The sequence below is a fragment of the Rattus norvegicus genome, chromosome 13 (assembly GCF_021556685.1).
Source record: "Rattus norvegicus strain SHRSP/BbbUtx chromosome 13, alternate assembly SHRSP_T2T, whole genome shotgun sequence".
Lineage (NCBI taxonomy): Eukaryota > Metazoa > Chordata > Mammalia > Rodentia > Muridae > Rattus > Rattus norvegicus.
Window position 1 is genome coordinate 81,252,702 of NC_141546.1, and position 22,034 is coordinate 81,274,735.

At 45.9% G+C, this 22,034-nt stretch overlaps 2 protein-coding genes across 15 annotated transcripts in view; one reads left to right on the forward strand and one right to left on the reverse strand.

The window, feature by feature from the left end:
• The first annotated feature begins 291 nt into the window (after positions 1-291).
• Positions 292-14,849, forward strand: Tada1 (transcriptional adaptor 1). 2 transcript variants are annotated; one of them, NM_001037980.2, is made up of 8 exons: positions 292-467; positions 3,216-3,307; positions 3,484-3,549; positions 8,307-8,404; positions 9,879-10,088; positions 11,249-11,400; positions 13,034-13,196; positions 13,786-14,254. In NM_001037980.2, the coding sequence occupies exons 1-8, from the start codon at positions 394-396 to the stop codon at positions 13,936-13,938; spliced, it is 1,008 nt and encodes a 335-aa protein (NP_001033069.2). In that variant the 5' UTR covers positions 292-393; the 3' UTR covers positions 13,939-14,254. The 2 variants fall into 2 exon arrangements, with proteins under 2 accessions (NP_001033069.2, XP_087437393.1); XM_087581267.1 differs by having other exon boundaries at positions 299-467; positions 1,755-3,307; positions 13,786-14,849.
• The window catches only part of Pogk (pogo transposable element derived with KRAB domain), a 29,463-nt gene continuing 8,762 nt past the window's right edge, over positions 1,334-22,034 (reverse strand). For 5 of the 13 annotated variants that reach the window (XM_087580969.1, XM_087580968.1, XM_087580965.1 and 2 more), the window contains one exon: positions 16,111-21,307. In XM_087580969.1, coding sequence (XP_087437095.1) covers positions 19,854-21,263 — 1,410 coding nt within the window. In that variant the 5' untranslated portion in view covers positions 21,264-21,307 and the 3' untranslated portion in view covers positions 16,111-19,853. 13 annotated transcript variants of the gene reach the window in all.

The window sequence follows — 22,034 nt, forward strand, 5'->3', positions numbered from 1 at the left end:
GACTTGTCAATCAGGGTGGGGCGGGCTGGGCGGGGCCGGGAGGGTGGGGAGGGGCGGTCAAGGCTGCGCTCGGGACGCGGCCGCGGGCAGGCAAGCGGGCGTAGGTTGGGCACGCGCCCACTAGGTGAGGCGAGTCACGTGACCCGAGAGGCGGGAGTTGGCGAACGGAGTTTGGCTGGGTGCTTTCCCGACTGTGAGACGGGCGGGGCCGAGAACCAAACACACGCAACGTCTGCCGAGCGCCAGGGGGCGGGGCCGCCGAGTGGAGTCGAGTGGAGTCGAGTGGAGTCGAGCCTTCAGAGTCTGGGGCGCAGGCCTTCCGCCGAGTTGATCTTTCGGTTGCTGGTGACCGTGGGCCGCGCGGTCTACGGTCGGGCTGAGACGCGCGCTGCAATGGCGACCTTTGTGAGCGAGCTGGAGGCTGCCAAGAAGAACTTGAGCGAGGCGCTGGGGGACAACGTGAAACAGTAAGAGCCGCGGGGACCAGCCTCCGGGCCTGTCCGTGGGTGTGCCCCAACACCAGGGCTGCCTTAGTCCTTGTACTCTCTCACCTCCCTGAGGCCCCAGGCGTCTCGCGGCCGCCGCGGCTCCCGTGCGGCTCGGCTCCGCCGGGACTCGAGGCGCTGGGGGATTTCCGCCTGGGCGCCCCCGACACCGGTGATGCCCGCGTGGGGCGGGAGCAGCACTCCAGATGCCCGGGAAAGGGCGGAGCGGGGGCGCGCTGGGGCGCGCTGGGGCGGGGGCCCCGGAGGGCTTCCTGGAGGCGGAAGACTGGCGCTCAGGGGCCAGCTGGGTTGCATTTAAGAAGCGCTTTGAAAGCGGGTTCGGAAGGCACACAGACCCCAGGTGAGGTCGGTCGGTCACCCGCCCAACAACCACAGCATCCAAGGGGGCGGCAGCCTAGCTGCTCGTAGGACGCCTTTCCCAGCGTTCTGTACGGGTTATCCAGTCCTCAAAACTCTGAGATCGGTCCAGTCATTACTCCCATTTGATAGACTCCGACACCCAGAGATTACCTATTCCTCCAAAGCCAAGGATGGCTTCTGGTTCCCACCCGGTGATGCTTTACAGGGGTTACTTGTAAAATATCCTCGTTTCCCTGCCGGCCTGTCAGCAATGACTGGAACAGAGTGACAGCGGGTTAAGCTGTAGCCTACCGCAGTCATTGGTGCCTCGAACTTCAACTTTGGCAAACCCATAGTTCCTGGCACTGATGCAGAAAAGACTTTCAAGAGCAGTCAGTGAAAGCAGAGATGGGGTGTGTTAATAGAAAGGCTGTCAAAAAAGCATAGATGCGAGCTTCTCACCAGAGCTCCACTTTCAAAGGCTTTAAAAGATATTAATTATTATTATTTGTAGATTTTAAGCACCAAAGTTAAAAAGAGATGCCCAGGGAAAGGAAAAGACATACCCAGGTGTGGGTGTGGACTTCTCCAGGGAGGGTCACAAAATTATGTATTTTGGTGGCAGTCTTGTTACACCTAAGAATTTGGTACGTTTCTTTTTCTTTTCTTTCTCTTTTCGCTGATGAGGTGGACAGGCTTATAAAATATGATAAAGTAAAACCAGGAGCCATTAAAATTGCACAAGGGGTTTCTGTCCTGATGACCAGACAGTTGCCATCTTAGAGCCTGGAAGGGCGAAGGAGGCCTAAGGCAGATACTGTTAGTTGTGTTGGAATTTTCAGTTTTAACTGCTGAGAGACTGCAAGCCGAGTGGGGTGAGGGCCTCTTTTGCCTTTTTATGTTTGTCAGTTTTGATCGTCGGGCCTCAAGACCTTCACTCCAAGCTTCATGGGTGCCGAATAGTATCACAGAAGGACCATCTGAGATGCAAGGAGGAAAATACATTTAAAAATTATTTCAGTAGGTAAAAATGGCAGCCTCTGGCTTCATTAGAACAGTTGTATGCTTTTGTAATATTGTGTGGTAAGACTTACTTTAAAAGACATATCGGGAGACTTGTCTCTTTTTGCATGCACAGTGCTCACAGGGTTTTGGAAGTGAATTGTTACACATGGTGCTAAGTCTGCAGGCCGTGGCTTGTGAGGGCCGAGGCTGTGACTCTGGCTAGACACTGCCTTCCAGACTCAAGTGGCAAGCTTAGGGCTGACAGAAGTCTTTGCATTCCCTCTTCCACTTGCAAAGGCCAAAGGTCACTGTGGTGTTTGTTTAAAGATGGGCACTGGCTGATTCTAAATTTTATGGATGTGTCATGTGAACCCCACAAGTCTTTGTGTCAGGGATGCAGTTAGTGATGGAATTGTTCTACATTTCTCTTTCTGGTCTTTGTTCATTTTAAAACCTGCCATCTTGGTTAAGCTCTCCTGTCTCTGGGCATTTCCTCCTCCTAAGCAGTTTGCTTTGCATGGTACATCACGACCACTTCAGTGTGGTCCTTGGAGGTGGGTGAAACAGGCATCTACAGAGTGCATGATACGCATTGTTTACCGTTTATCCAGCCATCCAAATGCTAGAACCGCAGGCGTTCAGTCACTCATACCCAGGAATATTGTCTTTTTGATGGGGTGCTTAAAACTCAGTTTTTTCTGCTGATTAGTGTACAATTTGAGCTCATCTGAACGGAAGCATGGCACACAGAGTAAGTATTAGTAACCACTTTCCTCCCCATAAAATGTTCACAGTTCAGAGTGAGGCCCCCATGCTCTTTTAAGAAGGTGACCAAGAGAAGGAGAGGCACAGCCCTGCCAGCACTAGTCTGCCCTGAGTCCATCTTTTAGGGAGAAAGGATGTTTCTTGTTGGTCTTCTGCCTCTGTGGTATGTTCCTTTGCTAGGCCTGCCATGACAAAGTACACAGGCTTGTTGCTTAAACCACAGAAATTAATATTTTCACAGCTCTGGGGGTTATAAATCCGCCAGTGTGTTGGAGGGGTGGGTTTCTTCTGAGGCTCTCCTGGGACCTCTGCAGGGGTCTGAAATATCCGCCCCTTCTATGCTGCTGACTAGACAGACTGGCTTAGGAGTCACACCACGGTCTCATCCCAACCCAGGTCTATCTTTATGTAGGCCTGGCCCAGAGCCACGTGCCCAGAGACTGGGTCTAACACAGGGGAATTCAAGGAGGCTTTGCACCTCAGTCACAGACACCGGGGATTATAAAATTGTCTTCCCTGGGGGTTGGAGCAGCTAGAGTGAGCCCAAAATCTGTGGAGAGGCAAAAATCTGTGGTTTTTATGTCATTTCTCCTACTGCAGATACTGGGCCAACTTGAAGTTGTGGTTCAAGCAGAAGATCAGCAAAGAGGAGTTCGACCTTGAAGCTCACAGACTCCTCACCCAGGACAATGGTAGATCTTCTCCAAGTTTCCCCAGATTTGCAATTAGTACTTTTGTTTTTGATGCCGTGTAAGAAAATCTTAACAATATTATGGTTACAAAGTTAACTGGGAAGAGTGGTAGGGAGAGAGGGAACATTAAGTATTTTCGAGCTACTCTGACTTGTGACAACCTTCTTTCTTTTCAGTCCATTCTCACAATGATTTCCTCCTGGCCATCCTCACACGCTGTCAGATTTTGGTTTCTACACCAGGTAAGGGAGTGGGAACGTTTCCAGTTTTGGGGAGGCGGTAGCGGGGTGGATATTTAACTTCCTTTATCAGACACCTCTCAGGTTTACAAAGGAAATGTTTTACCACCACCACCACAAAATGTTTTTTAGGTGATAATTGTACACACATGTGCAAGCATGCACTTGCATGGGCACTGATGGACGGACACACACACACACACACACACACACACACAATCGCCTCCTTGTACTTAGTACTCTTGCTCCCCACGCAGCTTGCTACAGGCTGGGAGTCAGGATTCAGAAAGTGAAGGCTGGGGAGAGGGAGGACAATTGGTACTAGGAGAGGACACAGGAGACACAGCTGAGCACTAGGTGCTGGGAAGGCACAGTGTAGAAGCCTGGGTTTCGGCTGTGCTCTGATCAGAGTAGCACCCAGTAGGAGGCTCAGTGTCTGTTTGTAGATTGATGGGAGGAAGTAAGTGCTTTGAAAATGTCCCTCCTGATAAAGCTATCTTGGACCTTGCTAAAACTGTGGGTCTCAGGTTCTTCCTGCCTCTGCAAATTAAGTCAATGTTTTCTTTTTCAAGCCAGGGGTGATTCTGGGTATCTTAAAAGGTATTTGGGAAATAGCTGGTGTTTTGAGTTATCCTTTAATAATTTTGGTTTTTATTATTTTTATTTATACATCTACGGATGGGTCTGTGTGTGGGTGAGGACAGTTACAAGTATCACCTCTCTTGGGGCTGAAATTCCGGGTAGTTGATGAGCTAGTAACTGAACCCAGGTCCTCTCGCTCTCCAGCCCCTCCCTGTAATATACCTCGTAAGGATTATAACTAACTTCTCTTATTTGATAAAGAATTCAAATACGATCTTAACGTCTCCTCTGAGTGTAGTGGACAGTGGTTGTTCTTCTGACACTGGAGAGGAAGTGGCTCCCTTACTGTTTACCACATTGTCAACACGCAGTTCTACACTGTTGTCAGGGTTCCCGTGTTTTGTTTAACTTAAGTAGCAGTGGACTTTTACTAGATTTGTTTCATGTTTAAAGTTGGGTCATAATGCTAGTCTGTGTTTGAGCAGAAGAGCCAGCAGCCTGTGAGGTTGGCTCCCTGTTGGCAGGCATAGAGTGCAGCCACCTACCAGGCTAACACAGGCTAACACCGCAGGGCTAACACGGGCTGCAGGAGTCGTGAGACAGCCGCAAGATTCAACTGTGTCCCGATATAATTAATATTTGATGTTGTTTAACCTTTACACTTGTGAACAGGCACAGTAACACCATGAAAGCCAGACAAGAGATTATGGGCAGTATATTCCAAGTGAAAAATGGTGTTAGTGAGAATGCACTTGGCGATTAATTAAATAAAAACTCAGTCTTCTTGAATGTATGTTATTGGTTATTTTAAAATAACTAAAAATCTCCAATTTGGAAATAAAGTATTATTTCTTCATTGGATACGATTTCCTCATAATGAAATTAATATTTGCTAGTAACAAAAGAATGGTTTTTGTTAAAAAGTAAAATGTTCTTCTTTGTATGTAACAATCATAGATGGACCTGTTTCATTTTTCTTTTCTTTTATACTTCTTATTTCTTTTGTTTTGTGTGTATGTATATGGGTGCCCATGCCACATGTGTGTGTGGTGGTCAGAGGGCACCTTGCAGGAGTCAGTTCTCCCTGTCCACTCTGTGAGCAGAATCCCAGGGACTGAACTCAGGTCGTTAGGCTGGGTGGATGCTACCTTTCTTTGAGCTCTCTATCCAGCACTGTTTCCTATTTTTCTAAGGCCAGAAATACACTTTAAATTATATTATTTTTTGAGTACAGCATGTTAGATAATCTTTGATGTAACTCCTCAGGGTATTGTCAGTCTCTTTAGAGTGAAAACAAACCAGAACAAGACAGAATGGCCCCGCCTTCTTAAGCAGAAGCCTTGGCCGCAACCAGTCCTCAGTGCTGTGGGCACCTCTTCCTTTGGCTTCCTCTGTGTTCACAGAGTGTGCTCCTCTCCTTCATGGGCCGCACTGTCAGCTTTTCTGCCAGCATCTAGCATCCAGGTTTAGGTGACTGTAGGTTAATGTTTTCCACAAAGCTTCGCTAACACCTACCCCAGACAGACAGGCAGACAGACAAACCTGGAGGCCATTAAAATGGTAACCAGTGGATCTGGGGAGATGGCTCAGTTAAGAGCATTTGCTCTTGCAGAGGACCAGATTGAGTTCCTAGACCCCATATGACAGCTCACAAGCATCTGTCACTCCAGCTCCAGAGGATTTCCCAACTCTCTTGGGATCTGAGGGCACTGGACATTATTTGTGATGCACAGATGAGCACACAGGCAAACACTCATAAAATAAAAATAAATTAATCTTAAAATGGTTAATAACAATTACGTTATTACAATTACGGGGGTTTTTTATTTTAAAATTATTTTTGTGGGGAATGGGGCTGGAGAAATGGCTCAGCAGTTAAAACCATACTGCTGCTCTTGGAGGGGACCCAGTGTTGGTTCCCAGCACTCCCCTTAGGTGGCTCTCAGCTCCCGGAACTCCAGTTCTAGGAAATCCAAGGAAATCCAAAGCCCTAGCCTCCTGGCATACAATCATGTACATGCATACATCACCCCCCCCCCCCACACACACTTTCCACATATATACTAAAAAGAAACTTTTAAAAATTACTTTGGAGGAGTATATCTTCGAAATTACTATTTTGGAGATATTTTTCCAAGAAAAAAAATATATATAAATATATATAATTAAAATACCATATTTGTAGTTCTAAAAGTCCCCCCAAATCAGCAGGAAACATTTTTTTGGGGAAAGGCTGCTCCTTCCTAGTACACTGCACCCCAGTCAGTCAGTCCAGTGTCTGTTGTTAAGGACAGTGGTCCATTGTCCCTCATCCTGGCTTCAGCCTGTCTCTGGCTGTGTGAGCTGCACTGCTTGTCTCTGCCTTGTTACCCTGTGCCTTTTAGCGCTCCCCAGCGTTCTGAGGTGCTTTCTTTTCGTTTGAAGGGTATGTGTTGTCTTTTCCCTTTTCCTGTCTGAACATCTGTGCTTGTCCTGTGCTGCTGTTCAGTGTGGTGTGCTCCCCATGGTTACATCCTGGACTCTTAGACCTCAGTGTATGGTGGAGGAGATGGGGGAGGTTTGTAGGCCCTGCAGTAGCTACGTCAGAAGCAAGATTAGATCAGTGAATCTCGGTACTCCTGGTTGTTTAGATTTTTTTCTCTTTTGGATGCACAGTTTTGCTGCATGGGATTCCTGGGTTTCTTTTTGAGTAGTGGGGTAGTATGCCAAAGTTTGGCTATGTAGCCCAGGTTGGCTTTGAATTTGGAATCATCCTGCCTTCCATGGTGCTGGGATCATGTGCCACCATCCCTGGTTACTGGCAAACTTGAGAGAGTAAGCAGGCCGATCATCTCTGGTTTCCTGTTTGGACATGTGACCCCCCCCTCCCCCCCCAATCTTGAGTGTGCTCCATTGCGGATATTCCGTGTTACCAAATGTGATGAAGTGTCTTCCTTTCATTTCCAGAATGTAGCAAAAACCCCTGGAGACTTTGCTTTCCGGTGAGCTCGACAGCCCCGGGTTCAGTCCTGAAAGCTTTGTCCTAGGAAGCCAGCATCCTCACTGCTTACCCCGGCAGGCACCAGCATGCTGAGTGTTGTGAGAAGAGTCCTCCTCCCTCCTCCCGCTCAGCTGTCTGTTGTAGTTCCCTGTTGTGTGCCATTGTGCTTGGAAGTGAGCAGAGCTGCTTTGTGGGCATGGGGGCTGCATTTGCACAGAGGCCTGCCCATGGCTCGCTACTTCGCCATTGCTGTCTTAATGTTCTTAATTCTTAAACCAGGAGTGCTACATTTTAAAAACTATATTTTCATTGTGTTAGGATTTCATAATGTGTATAATGTGTTTGATTAATTCTACCTCTGCCACATTTGTATTTCATATTAGACCTAGCCCATGGGAGCTTTGAACATTCACCTTGTATTAATAATGATTTTTTGGCTTACCAAGCCCTCCTCACTCCTCGTCTGTTAGGCCTCCTTTGCCTGTCCTTTGCCTGTCCTTTGCCCGTCCTTGCTGGGTTATGGCTTCCATGGGTAAACTTTGTAAGTTATTACCTTGTCAGTCCATCCTGGAACCTATTGAGACTTCATTTCGTTATTTCTTGTAGGCATATGCTATTTGCCTTCCTTTATTTTTAGTCAGGTTTTGAAAAAGAGGTAAATACATGTGTCCAGTTAACCAACTTAGGGTCTGCCCCTCCCCAATTAATTAAAAATAGAGAGCTGGGAAGACGGAAGCGTGAAGACTGGAGTTTGATCCGTTAGAAGCCATGTCAGAGTCAGGCGTGGCGGCCTCTGTCTATAACAGTCTGCCTCTGCTGGGAATCTGGGAATCTCTGCTGGGAAGGCAAGGAGGGGAGGAGCTTGCTGGCTACATAGGTTCAGTGAGAGACCCGTTGTAAGAAATCACCTCCACATGTGTCTGCATTTGAGTGTGAACACACACACACACACACACACACACACACACACACCACACACATACTAAAGGTGAAAAGTTTGCTTTCCTTAAAAAAATTAGTTATAGTCAGAAAATGTTGTTTGAGAGAATTATAATTTTGTACAGCAGTAGAGAGAGAAGGTCGGATCTGAGCTTCAGTAATGTTTCCATTACCACCATGCTGTTTTAAAAGTCGCTGTTGTCATTTCTACTCTGGTAATTGTGGTTTTCACCATGGCTATTGTTTTTCTGTCTCATAGAGGGTGCTGGATCTTTGCCCTGGACAGGGGGCTCTGCAGCCAAGCCCGGAAAACCTAAGGGCAAGAAAAAGCTTTCTTCTGTTCGTCAAAAATTTGATGTAGGTCATCTCCGATAGATCCCAGGGACTGTGGGGTTACAAGCTAGTGCAATAAAACAGCTCTCAATTTCTGAGCTTGGGAAGGGGGGTTGAGAAAGGTCTTCTTCGCATAGTTCTGGCTGTCCTAGAACTTGCTTTGTAGACTAGGCTGGCCTTGAACTCAAGAGATCTGCCTGCCTCTGCCTTCTGAGTGCTGAGACTAAAGGCACCACCTCACATGGCTGAGTAGCTGTGATTTTTGGGGGGAGGGGGATTTTTTTATTATGTATACAGTATGCTGTCTGTGTGTATGCCTACACACCAAAAGAGGGCACCAGATCTCATTATAGATGGTTATGAGCCACCATGTGGGAATTGAACTTAGGACTTCTGGAAGAACATCCAGTACCCTTAACCACTGAGCCATCTCTCCAGCCCAGTAGCTGTGATTTTAAATATTACCAGAATAAATGTATCCTTGTCAGCGTTTTCATATGCCATTAGTAGTTCAGAATTTCTAGTTGTTGGAAGCTGGACTCATGCTACCTCCTCAGTTGTCTCAGATCAGTGCGTCACCCGGGAGCCTCTGGTAGGTTCCTGTTGATACTCGGAGGTCAGCACAGAGACTATGAAGTGTGTGACTTCGTCACTTGTAAACCTTTTGGGATGTGTGGGTTGTGGGAGGGAAAGGTTTTCATCCCAGGCTCTCGTGCTCTGTGCTTCTTCATGGGAGTAGCACACACTCAGTGGTGCTCGCCTCACCACCTCTAGAGTCAGACCTGGGCTAAAAATGTGCTTTGTACTTAGGAAGTGGAAAAATACCAATGTTGTTTTATAATATATATATTGATCACTGTCTCCACTGCAAAATCAAAGGTACCAGGAACAAATCTCCCAGTGGTGGCGGAGTATAGGAATTCCATAGGAATGCTACAATTTTACAAATAAAGGTTAAGTACTTTAGATCACGCCGTAGGCTTGTGTTAGGAGTGTGAACCGACAGTCACACTAATGAGCTGCTGCTGTCCTGTCACGTTAGCTTGGCGTATTCGTCAGAGCTGTTTGGTTCATCAGGCTTTCTAAACCCTAACTGGAGCATTGATGATATATCTGTACTGTCAGAATCTACTTAAACGTCTGCATTTTCTGAGCAGTTCTACGTTGTCTCTTCCGATTGTTTCCATTGTTAGTTTTCATTTTGTGACCACCAAGATGTAAACAGTGAGCCATGAGTGTAGTAAGTGGCTGGGCTGAGCACGGAGGTGCACACCTGTAATCCCAGCTCGTGGGAGGCTGAGGCAGTATTATGAATGTGAGCCTAGCCTTTCACGGCTGAGCCATCTCTAGCCCATGATTACTTTTTACTTTTAATACTCCTGTGGTATAGTTTTGGCTGTCTTAATGTGTAGATCCCCAAGTATGGTAGATGGGTTTCTTCTGTTTGTGTTTTGTTATTTGCTATTGAAGTGAATAATTTTGACGTTTGCTTACTCAGCATAGATTTCAGCCCCAGAACCCCCTCTCTGGAGCTCAACAGTTTGTGGCAAAGGATCCCCAGGATGATGATGATTTGAAACTTTGTTCACACACCATGATGCTTCCTACACGAGGTCAACTTGAAGGGAGAATGATCGTGACTGCCTATGAGCACGGGCTGGACAACGTCACCGAGGAGGCCGTGTCTGCTGTTGTCTATGCGGTGGAGGTTGGTTGCCTATTGGTAGAAGTAACTACAGATGATTGTGAGGAGCTTGTGTGTGTAAAGCTGATCCTGACAGGAACTGCATGCCACTCCTTGTCGTCACTGAAGGAGAGACACCTCACACTTAAAACCGAAGAATCACCTTTAATTGACACGTTTTCCAGACAGGTTCCTTCAAGTACTCATTCGCCTGCTAATCTCTTGTTTTAACTTGTCAATATAGGGAGAGTTTTTAAGAAGAAGAAAACAGAGATCAGAGACTGGGGTGGCTTAGGTCACTTGTGTAAGGTAGTGAGTGCTGCATTTAAAGAGCCTCCGTGTGGCATTTAAACAGTGGGGCTGTTGAACCCATGCCTCAGTCACCTGTCCACTTTGACAGAAGTGCATTGCACCAGTGCCAGACAGTACACAGCTGAGGGTAGATTATCCTCCTAGACATTTCTAAGATGATTGATGCCTTAAACGACTTCTGTGTGAAAACCCATATTAAACTGCGCGCGGGTGTACTGATAGAAGATAGTTACACCGGTATAAGTACAGGGCCTAGCCTGATCCTGGCTCTCCTGTGCTAACATGCATTGGGAGTGTTTTAGTTTCACATTCCCCAGCCAGCTCTGAGGTACTTGGCTCTTCTATAGGTGAGGAGAAATTGAATAGACATGTGTGGTGTTCTGCATCTGTTTGAAGAGCTTTTGAGAACAAAAAGCCTCTGCAGTGAACTTGGTAACCAGCGAATACTAGGTCTTATGTCAAATTTTAAAGTCATTTGTCTTTAAAAAAAAAACAAAAAAAACCCAAAAAAACCAAACTACTTCCTTTCCCAAAACCCATTTCTGAGAAGCTTCAGCTAAGGAAAACAAAACAGAATGCCAGTGGAGTGGTGGACATCTGCTCTGTGTGATGTCCAGTCTCAGCCCTGCAAACTGAAATAAAATCCACTTCAGAGCAAAGCTTTCCCTGCAGAAAGCCTCCTCCTCCTAGAGAGCGGAGTGAAGACTCTGGCTCATGCGTCACCCGTACCCTGCCCCTGTCGGCGTGTACTCTGTTGAAGGGCAGCACTCTGTCGTTCTGCATCTCCACCTAAATGGGATGAGCGTGTGACAGGGGAACTTCTACACTTTGCCTTTGAGGGGCTCTTGCTATTTTTCTTTGTTTTTTTACAGAATCACCTCAAAGATATTCTGACTTCAGTTGTGTCGAGAAGGAAAGCTTACAGGGTTCGGGATGGTCATTTTAAATATGCCTTTGGTAGTAACGTGACCCCACAGCCATACCTGAAGAACAGTGTGGTGGCTTACAACAACTTGGTTGAAGGGTGAGTGAGTGGCTTCCTGTGCTCTGCTGCTTGGTCACTGACTTTATGCGATAGGCCACTGTTTAAAGGATCAGTTACTGTGTCTCTGCAAGTTTGACTTCAACACAGTTATTTCTTAAGCTGCATGCTCTATGGTTTTTTTGTTTGTTTGTTTGTTTGCTTTTTGTTTTATTCTTTTTAAATCAGTGATCGTTTGATCTGATTGCTTTCTCACTTTCTGAAGTGGGATTGGGTAGTTCCTCAGATCCTCAGGTTGTTTCCTGATGGTAGCCTCTGCCTGTTGAGGATGTGGTTGGTCTCTTCTCAGCCAGAAGTGTGGTCTAAGGCTGGGTCTTTACAGTGGGAAGAGGAGGAAGAATGGTAGATGTTTGTTCATGGCCTCATATGACCCTTTTAGCCGGAGCTCAAGGCGGTGGCCTGTGTCCATGTCGTCTGATTGTTCTCAACATCCTGTTGTACAGATATGATCTAGATCCTCAACCCACTCTGGCTCCCAGGGCCATCTTCAGTTCCAAGCCACTCTTCTGTGAGTTGGCTTGGGTTACCTTTACCCATTCTGCTTTCTCACAAAATGTAGTGTTACTTTTAACCTGTAGGAAAGAAATAGCAGTACAGTTTTCTTGTGGTCACCGTAGTGACTGTTCTTACTCTAAAGGCTGGAGTTTGTCTGGTTGTCTGTCTAGTGGAGGACAGGAGGAAGGATGTGACCATACAAGGTCAGAGCAAATATTTAAGACTGGAAGGACAGGTAGGAGCTGCAATAGGGAGCTTACAGAGAGAAGGCAGGGTGAGCGCTGACAGTGGCTTTTCCAAGGCCCTGGAGACACTGATGAGTATCATCTCTTTAGGTTTCCACCGGTGGTAAGTTATTTCCCAAACATCATTCAGACATACTTGTTTGGCATTGCTTCATGTTTAAGTCACTCTCTAGGGAAAGACGAAAAAGACAAACCCCAGTGTTTGGGTAATCAGAGATGTTGGATTGTCTGTGCCATGGCTTTGTCCTGGAGCCCTCCATCCTCGCTCCCCGTCCCCAAAGCTGTTTCCCTAGCAGAGCTTCTCTCGTCTGGCGCTTTACATCCAGTTGCTGCCCGTCTTCGCTCCACATTCCAGGCAGCTGTGTACTTGCTGTGCTAATGTAGAGGCCGTGCCTGACTTCCCAGCTTCTCAGTTATTTTGCTTGCTTTGGGAAGTTAGCAAGATCTGGGTAACTTTTATTTTACTCCCATTTTGTCTGCTACTTTTCTTGACGTGTATTTTCTAAGTCTGCGGTCATTAATATTTGCCTTCTCCATTTGTTTTCAATTTTATATTTCTAAAGTTACACTGTTTTTGTTGTTGTTGTTTTCTTTCCAAAATGGAAAGGTTTAAGGGGCAGGAAACACTTTGGTTCAGTGCCCTGAGCTAAGCCAATGTTAGTATTGTGGAGGAGGGAGCGGTGTGCCTGCGTTATCTTGTCTCCAGCCTGATAACCTGGGACTTTTTGAAAACCAAAAATCTTTATACATGCAGTGAGGTTTCCATTTCATCTAAAGACATGGAGACGGAGATTTCCCAGCTAAGCCTCTATTCTAGGTGTTCACTTATCTCCACTATAGGTGCTGAGAATAGTTCTCTAAAACTTCTTTTCCAGCCCTCCGGCCTTTCCTGCTCCTTGTGCCAGTCAGAACCCAGCTTCTCACCCACACACCGATGACGCTGAACAGCAGGCTGCATTCCTGTTGGCTTGCTCTGGGGACACTCTACCTGCATCGTTGCCTCCAGTGAACATGTATGATCTGTTTGAAGCTTTGCAGGTATTTCTTGGCTCCTTAAGGTTTACCTATGGTTACTGATGACTCGGAATCTGCAGAGGCACTAGCTTTTCTCCTTTCGACTTGCTTTTATGGTCCACTGTAATAGCCTTATTTTTATATCTCAAACCCTGTAGCTCCTCTTACTTTATCTCTCGTCCTCTACCTCATTAAAACAAAAATTCCACCCTTAGTAATCCCCAAGTTCCTTATCTTCGGCTTTTGTTTTTAATTTTTAAAATGTAAGTAGTTATTGTGTGTTCGCAGTGGGTGCAGTGTGCCATGGCTTGCATGTGGTCAGAGAAGGACTTTGTGGGCTCATTCTTTCTTCCCTTCCACCTTTACTTCACCTGAGTTCCAGGGATTGAACTCATGGAATAAGGCTTACATGGCAGTTATCTTAGCTGCTGACTGGCCCACAGAACCATTTAGTTTTCTTATTATCTGACTTGGGATTCACTAGGTTCTGATTTGAAATTCATAGGGTATCTAAGTCATGAGGATTTAAAAAAAAAATACAGGTTTTATTTTTGAATGCTGGAAAATAAGTCTACTGAAGCATAACAGAAAACATGTAACTTTAAAATCACAGGTGCACAGGGAAGTCATTCCTACACATACTGTGTATGCCCTTAACATTGAAAGGATCATCATGAAACTCTGGCACCCCAATCATGAAGAGCTACAGCAAGACAAAGTCCACCGCCAGCGCTTGGCAGCCAAAGAAGGACTTTTGCTCTGCTAAATTAGGATTTGAAGATTTGGGACCATCATAAATTAATTGGTTGCTGAACATTGAATGCTTTTGAGTCCACATTTCAAAATTGAAGTGTATAGTGTATGTATAACCTTTCCTATGGAAATGTGACATTTGAGTGCATTTTGTGTTGCTACTGTGAAGCCATTACTATGTCTGATGACCAGTGTATCTGTCCCCAGCATATGGAGCAGTCATTGTTCTGTGTCTGATAGGGATATTAAGACACCTGGGGTGTCTCTGGTCTGTCAGTCAGATCAGTGATGTTGTAGAATAAAGATGCTGTTGTAGTTCAGTCCCATGATTAGCAGGACTACTGTGTGTTCAGTGATGTATGTTCTGTATCTGGCAGCATAAAATCTGCTGTTCTTGAAGAGCTGTACTCTGCATATTGGTGGAATAGCCTGGTGTTCATCAGGATCTTAGTGACTGGTGAGCAGATGGAAACGCTCCCGTGTTCACTCCAGGGAGCAGGATTAGATGCGTGGTTCTTCTTTGCATTTACTACTCGAGTCCAATTCTTAGAATGTAGTTATCCTTACAGGGTTTTCTATAATTCCATTGTTTTGGCATTAGTATGTCCAAAGGCTGACAAGCTTGTTAATCCTATAGAATGTTTTCATGAAATCTTACTAATTTTCCTATTTCTACAAAATGTCTGTTTTACCCTTTGAGGTGGTACTATGACTTACCTTTGACAGTGTTACTGGTAACCAACCTGCTTTACAGCTACGTTGCTTTTCGCTCATGTAGTACTGATGAGTAAGTTAGATGTATTAGATGGGTTTTCATAGGCCTAAGCATCGGGTACATGTAAATGTTTTTCGTGTGTTCCTATATCTGGATCTGTGGATTTGGTTTTGTATTTTAAACATAATAAATAAACATTTTGGGAGAAACCCCTTTTCTGTTTATTCAAATAAGCAGATAAGGAATATTCTCTTCCACAGAAGCAAAAGTGCAGCCGTATGAGATCTTAGCTCAAACTTCAAAGGAATGCAGCTTAAGACTTAAAAAAAATAATAAAAAAACCCAAACAGCAAACCTTTTAGGGTGTCAGGTGGGGGACACTCAAGAACCTTTTGAGGTCGAAAGGATTTGGAATGATGGGCACAGACCACTGCTGCACAAAGGGCCCCAGTGCTGCCCAGGATGTGGTGTTGTGTATTCTCCTGAATTCACAGAGGCGGCTATGAGTGGTAGCTGGTCTTGGCTGTCCCCAGCAATGGAGAATTCCAAAAGGGTGTAGCAGAGGATGTTCTAAGCTCGAAGTTGTTCACTGTGCTAGGCCCTGGCCTATGCTTAGTGACTTCTCCAGTGAGACCACAGGGTTCCAGATCCATCCAGTTTTGAGGTTTACACTTGGGTCTGTCTTCCATGCCAGGTGTCAAGTGATTTTCTGAAGTGGGCAGATGGGGTTGGGAGTATGGCAAGGACATAATAGAAATTAAGATATTTAAGAGTTCCTGAAAAAGATTTCAATTTTTGTGTTCTACCAAAGGCTGGCTCTATATCTGTTATCTCTGTTGGTCATGCGTCTATATGCAATGTCCTACAATTAGGAAATAATAAACACATTGTCAAAAATAACTTAGGAAAAGCACTTGAAGAAAGCTGTTAAGAGACTGTAATTACAGTGACTCACTCCCAAGTTGTTTCGACTGTTTTTAGGTTTTAGTAGCGTGTTTAGCCACAGGTGACTATGTACCAACTGTCTGCCTTACTTTACCAGGCACATACCTTAGCCATTCATTGTAACACCCTAGCACTTTGTTTCCCCCACTGTTACAAGTCCATCTAACACTTCTGTGCTTAACGGCACACAATAGAAGCCTGTGAATATACTTATACTTGAGAAATTTATGAAAATGACATCTATCAACTTTGCACATTGACTCCTCTGTAACTTTAATCATGGCTGTAACACTGCTAAGACAATCTACAGAAGAAACCTATCTGAACCTCTCTAACTTTTATGAACTAGTTTAACCCTATAGTCCCCTTCCTTTAAAACAAAGCTTGCACCACTTGCAGTACATGCCAGGAGACTGCTTCAGTGGTGTCACGCAGTGCTGCCAGATTGATGAGTCACATGTAGGCAATAGCTTAAAACTTAACTTTTGACACTACCAGTAGGTAAATAAAACCACCAGAGCCTACTGTCTTTATTATCAAAGTTTATTACTGGGATCAGTTTCTGTCTAGTAGGGAGTACCAGTCTCAGTGTGCTATGGTAATTCTCAGGAAATAGCTGTTCTGCTCAGTAGTTGTCCTGGGGCTATGCTAGGTATAGAGCACCTTAAGTCAGTGGAAGAATGTGCCCAGAAGACCCAGACAGCAGAACCATCACTCTAGGAAAGTTCCAGTGCTATGCAGCCTAAAAGGCATCTCAGCTGATGAGTGAGGGTATGGAATGAAAAAGGAGTTAAACCTTAAGATTTTCTACTCTTAAGATACCTGGCTTTTGTGGGGAAACTCAAACATGACATTCTTTATCAAGCAAGAAAAATAGTCTAGAAACAGGACAGTCAAAGGAAGATAATAAAACACAAACCTGATGAGTGCGTGGAGAGGAACAGGGTTTAATTAGATGGCACTGGGCGTGACAAGACGGTACAGACAAAGCTGATAGGAAACAAAATGTCAGCAGTTCCTTGAGTTCTTAAAAGTCTTGATCATGTGTTTGGAACTCTGACAAACTGGGCAGGTTAATGACTGGTTAAACATGAGAAGAGTTAAGGACAGACAGGAGCATGAATACCTGAGTAGAAACTGGGGAAGATGCCGAGAACAATGTACAGTATCCACAGGAGCAGAGCGGAGGAAGGAAATGTGATCTCAGCAACCTGCTGGCTAGACTGAGAACTTGGAATGAAGGATCTAGCAATGGCTTTGCCTATGAGGTTCTGGTGGGAGTTTTGTAGCATAGTGTTGAAGGAATGTTTTTCTTAGCAGTTGACTTAAATGAGAATGCAAATTACCATTGCAGAAGTCGTCAGTGACTCCTATTCTTGTATGGTTGGAGTCTAAAAGCAGCTGTGACTTAAGGCCCAGTTCCTCCCATTGCCTTTTTCCAAGTCAGTGGGCCTTGTTCTGGGTAGACAGGAATGTCGACTCCTGCAGGCAGCCTGAAAAGCAAAGGCTTGTGCACCATGGGCTGCCTCATTAAAGGTGACAGGTCATCATGTAAGACACTAGAAAGGTCTAGCTGCCAACCAGATTGGAAAGGTGACTGTAAGAGCATCGTTTATTTTAAAGTCTTTATCTTGCACCCTAACCTAGTTTACCTACAGAAAAGCCATCTTCTGCACCAAGCCAGTGTCCTACTGGTTTTTTTGTTTGTTGCTTTTTAAAGATTTTATTTAAATGAGTACACTGTCACTGTCTTCAGACACACCAGAAGAGGGCATCGGATCCCATTACAGATGGTTGTGAGCCACCATGTGGTTGCTGAGAATTGAACTCAGGCCCTCTGGAAGAACAGTCAGTGCTCTTAACCGCTGAGCCATCTCTCCAGACCCCCACCCCTGCTCATTAACATCTCATTCCCTCAGTGAGTAGACATGTAACAGGAGTACATGTGTGACATGTTTCTACAAAAGCTTTCCTTTAGTCTTGACCTGTGTGGAAACAGCTTCTACTGAAGCACCTATGGAGGTGTACACACATACACACACACGCACACTTGAGGTTTTTTTCCCACAGTAAGGACATGAGAGCTGTGGTGACATTACATCTTGGTGCTGTAGAGGTGTTCTCCAGAAAACACCTTTGCTCATTTGGGTTTATAGGCTTCTAGACTGAGCAGATCGAGACAGCTCTGAGAGAAGAAATGGGGCACCAAGTTTCTTTTCTAATCTTGTTGCTGAACATAAGGGTCCTAGACTTGGCTGACATCTGACAGGGTATAGTAGATAGGACTGTCTTGATGGGATGTTCATGCTCTCCAGACTAAGGATGCTCAGAGAGCCTCACTGCCCATTTTGGTCTCTCTGCAGCCATCTTACAAGTTTTCCTTTTTCTCCCAACTGTTTCAATCACAGTTCCATTTGCTGGAAAACGGAGAGAACCTAAGTAGACATCAGTTCAGACTTTTGGATGTCTTTTAACAAAATAGTGTTCTATTCCACAGCAGGAGGTGGTTTAATGCTTGTGTCTTCTGAATCTCTTCATGTCTGTTTCCGTTACCTCCCCCAGCAGCTGTACAGAGATGGTAGCATCTGGAGGAGCAGAAGCTCAAGCTGATGTGGAATGTCCCTGGGTGCACAGCTGTGGCTTGGCATGGTCTTCTGCCCTTTCCTTTTCTGGCAGTCTTTGACTAGGTTCCTGGAGTGGTAAATTGCTTAGAAAATTGAAAGTGTTTTCTAACAGGGTGAAAGCAAGAATGTGAAAGGCTAAAACAACTGCAACTCAAAGTCTGCTGTCCAATGGGGCAGCAGAGTGGTCAGCAGCAAAGGAGGGAGCCTGAATCCATGGGCTTTATAAAGAGTGTGTAGGGTATGAGGACAGGAAGGGGGTGTGTGCCACTAAGGAGCCTGTGCGTATACAGCTCACGGGGCAAAGACTTCTATTAGCTTTCACTTGCGTGGTGGGGTTGAGGGAGACAAGTAAAATGTAAACTAATAGTCGTTTTTAAAGGAAAGGTATGCTAATTTTAGGTTTTCTATTAAAGAGCTGGCCATTTTCCTTTTCAAAGTATGTAGGTAGATTGAAAAGGAAAATGGGAAAGGGGCGAGTTGTCTGCTTTCTATGTGTCCCTTACTCTGGCTCTGGTCCTTCTCCTGTTTGCTCAAAGTGTGTGTATAGGGGCTGTGGGCCTTTGCTAGGTTAATTTTATGTGTCTATGTGTGAGTCTGCACCATATATATGCAGGAGCACAGAGGCTAGAAGAGGGCATTGGATGCCCTGGAACTGGAGTTACAGCTGGTTGTGAGCTGTTATACAGGTGCTGGAAACTAAATGCAGTCCTCTGCAAGGATGAATGGTAAGCATCCCTAACTGCTGAGCCATCTCTCTAGCCCAAGGCTGTTTTTAGTCACACAAATACAGCGTTTCTGTGTGTGAAAGTGTGCATGTGACTGCAGGTGTCAAAGGGAGGCTAAAAGAGGTCACTGGACTCAAACTCAAGTTGCAGGTGTTATGAGCTGTAGGATGTGGGTGCTGGGAACCGAACTGTGCAGGAACAGTTATGCTCTTAACTGCTAGGCCAGCTCTGCAGCTCTTCAAAGATTCAGTTTAAAAACATCATCTTTCAGATTCCTGCTGACAACAGGAATTGCCTCTAACGGCTCACCCCATAACTAAAGTTCTATGAAAGCAAGATGATATTTTTAAACTCTCAATATTCCCTAGACAAAAGCAAACAATACATATTGTCATCTCCCTAGTGGACATGGAGATGATAATAACCTCCCTAGGACACAGAGCTGAGGACCAGAGGTTACCAAACTGAAGGCAGACTTTGTTCTCTCCCTGGGCGGTGGTCCTGCAGATCAGTGAAAGGCAGTGCAACTTTGTTAAGTAATTCAAGCAGACAGCCCAGCCCTAAATGTTCAGCATTTTAAAAGAAAGTTGTCTCTTTAGACAACCTTTTTGTGAAGTAAACAATGTCAGACTGTGTCTAGAGGCCCAAGTAACTTTGCAGTGGGACTGCTCTCATGTGAAGTGTTGTGACAGTTCCTTGTTCATGTTACCCATTATAAAAGCACTCCTGGATCCAGGCCACAGAACCCAATCTAAATCAGTTTCTGACAATGAAAGTGCTAGGACCTGCTGCATGGCAGGCTATTTCAAGAGAACTCGAAAAGAGAAAACTAAGGGCCAGACAAAAGGTAAGTGCTAGCTACGACCAGGGGCAGCAGTGATGGCGGAGGATCTATTCCAGACCAGTTACCTGAATCCTCTCAGTCATCCTCAGCCACACCTTCATGACCACGTTCTTTGGGCAACTCGCCCTCGATTTCCCAGAGGACATCACCTTCTTCCTCTAAGTTGCTAGAGATGTGGCACTTTCTGAACCCCTGGACAATTGATTCACTTGAGATACTATTCCACGCAACCATGATCCACTCCAGGAAGAGGCCCAGCGGTGGCTTCTTAGCATTTCCAGTGGGGCTCAGTGCCAGGTTCCCAGCCAGAAGCCAGTTGGAATACTGGGCCCGAACACTGTCATTCAGTGGCTTGTAGACAACCACATCCAGCACCTGCAGCTGGGAGGTCAGGCCCCCCGGGATAATCACCATGTCTGTGTTCATACTCTCCATGGAAGTCTTCACAGAGTCGGTGGCATGGCACCGGAAGCCATTCAGGATCAGCATCCCTCGTTGTTTGGGTACAGCTCCAGTTCTCCGTCTCCACACAACTTCCAACCAGTCTTGCATCAAGTCCTCAGTCATCCATCCATAGCGGTGGCAGCGGATTTCCATGCCACTGGGAAACTTCCCAGGGGGGATATATGTCCCCCTCAAGATGATGTATGGTGGTAACTTCCTCCCATCAGCCAAGACCCCCAGCATGGCTGTGATCCTCAGTTTCTCCCTGCCTGGTGTCTTGACCAGGATGGGCTTTTCACCCTGGTTGTCAACAGTCACTCTAGAGGGCACTTCTAAGCAGATGGGTGTTTCATCTGCATTGCCCATCTGTGCCACCTCATAGTCGTGTGTCCGGCGCAGAGCAAGCACACTCTGCTGGTAAGTGACGAGCTTCTCAGTCAGGTCCTCGGCCAGGTGCTGAGGAACTGGCACTTTATGCCTCAGGGATAGGTCATACCTTCTCATCATCCTCCGACACCAGCCCAGACTTGCCTTGAACCCTTTCTCTGGAATGTTCATTTCCTGGGCGATTTCAAGAGCTTTCAACTGCATTGCCTCCCTGGTGATGGGGTCCCCTTTGGCCTGCATGTATCTGACATACTCAGCCACCCGCTGGTCTACCAGAGCAAATCTTCCATTCTTGGGGCCTCGGAATGCCCGCCGCATGGCATGGGCGTTTTGGAGCTGTGGCTTCACTTTGCGCCAGTCTCGGACATTCTTTTCCAACACCCCGAACTGCTTGGCAGCCTGACAGTTGTTGGTACTCTCAGCGTGCTCCACCACCATCAGCTTGAACCCCGCATCGTAACTGCGGCGCATGCCGCGACTGAACTGAAACTTGCTCGCCAAGTCGTCAGCTGAGAGGTCATACCCAGGGAAGCCCATGGCCATATAGAAGGGGTACCCCTCACTCCACTCAGGCAGTTCAGTGATGTCCTGCGGCAGACGCAGCCCAAAGCTGTTGAAGTGCTGAGGTTGAGGAAAATGGGAGGTGGCATTCATCGGGTTGGCCCAATCTGGAGTCCTAAAATCAGATTCTTCATTTTCTAGAAGACAAGGAGGGGCAAAAATAATGCCAGTATGTAAAATGGTCTATTCATAGACTGGGGGAAGGTCATAGTTTTAATTTTTGATCTGGAGCTTATCAAAAGTAAACCACAAGTTTAACAAATAACCAGCCTAAGTCCTTATCTAAGTCCCATTCATACCGAGTACCAAGTCTCATTTCCACAGCCCTGTGTAACAGAAGTCCTTTGAGATATAAGCAAAGAGGCCATAGGTGTTATGGAATATATGCAAGGTCGCCAAGTTAATAAGTGACAGAGAACTTTCAGTGTGCTCTGAACACAGGTACTAAGCCTGAAGCACTTATTCCTGGGGCCATGTTTGGATGAAAGCAGTGCTTGTGGGTGAGCCTGGTGATGTAGACCTGTGATCCCAGCTACTTGGGAGGCAGAGGCAGGAGGATGACAAATTCAATGTTGCTATACTAGGCAATTCAGTGAGACTCTGTCTCAAAATAGAACATAGAAAGGGCAGCTGGGCTAGAGCTTGCTTGGCATGTACATGGCCCAAGGTTCGATCTCCACTGTCACACCACCATTCAGTGTTTATGTGGACAGGAAGCCACTACCTAATACTACAGAAATCTGGGTGTGCCACGGGCTGGCTGAGCCACAGCCCTTAAAACAACAACAACAAAAATCCCACAACCCAAACAAACAAACAAAACAAACAAAAAAAAAAACCAAAAAAGCCCAAACCTACAACAAA

Coding starts and splice junctions, on each gene's coding strand:
- Tada1 (NM_001037980.2), top strand. CDS start 394: ATGGCGACCTTTGTGAGCGAGCTGGAGGCTGCCAAGAAGAACTTGAGC. Junction 10,089..11,248: donor CTGTTGTCTATGCGGTGGAG/GTTGGTTGCCTA, acceptor GTTTTTTTACAG/AATCACCTCAAAGATATTCT. Junction 11,401..13,033: donor TACAACAACTTGGTTGAAGG/GTGAGTGAGTGG, acceptor CTTCTTTTCCAG/CCCTCCGGCCTTTCCTGCTC.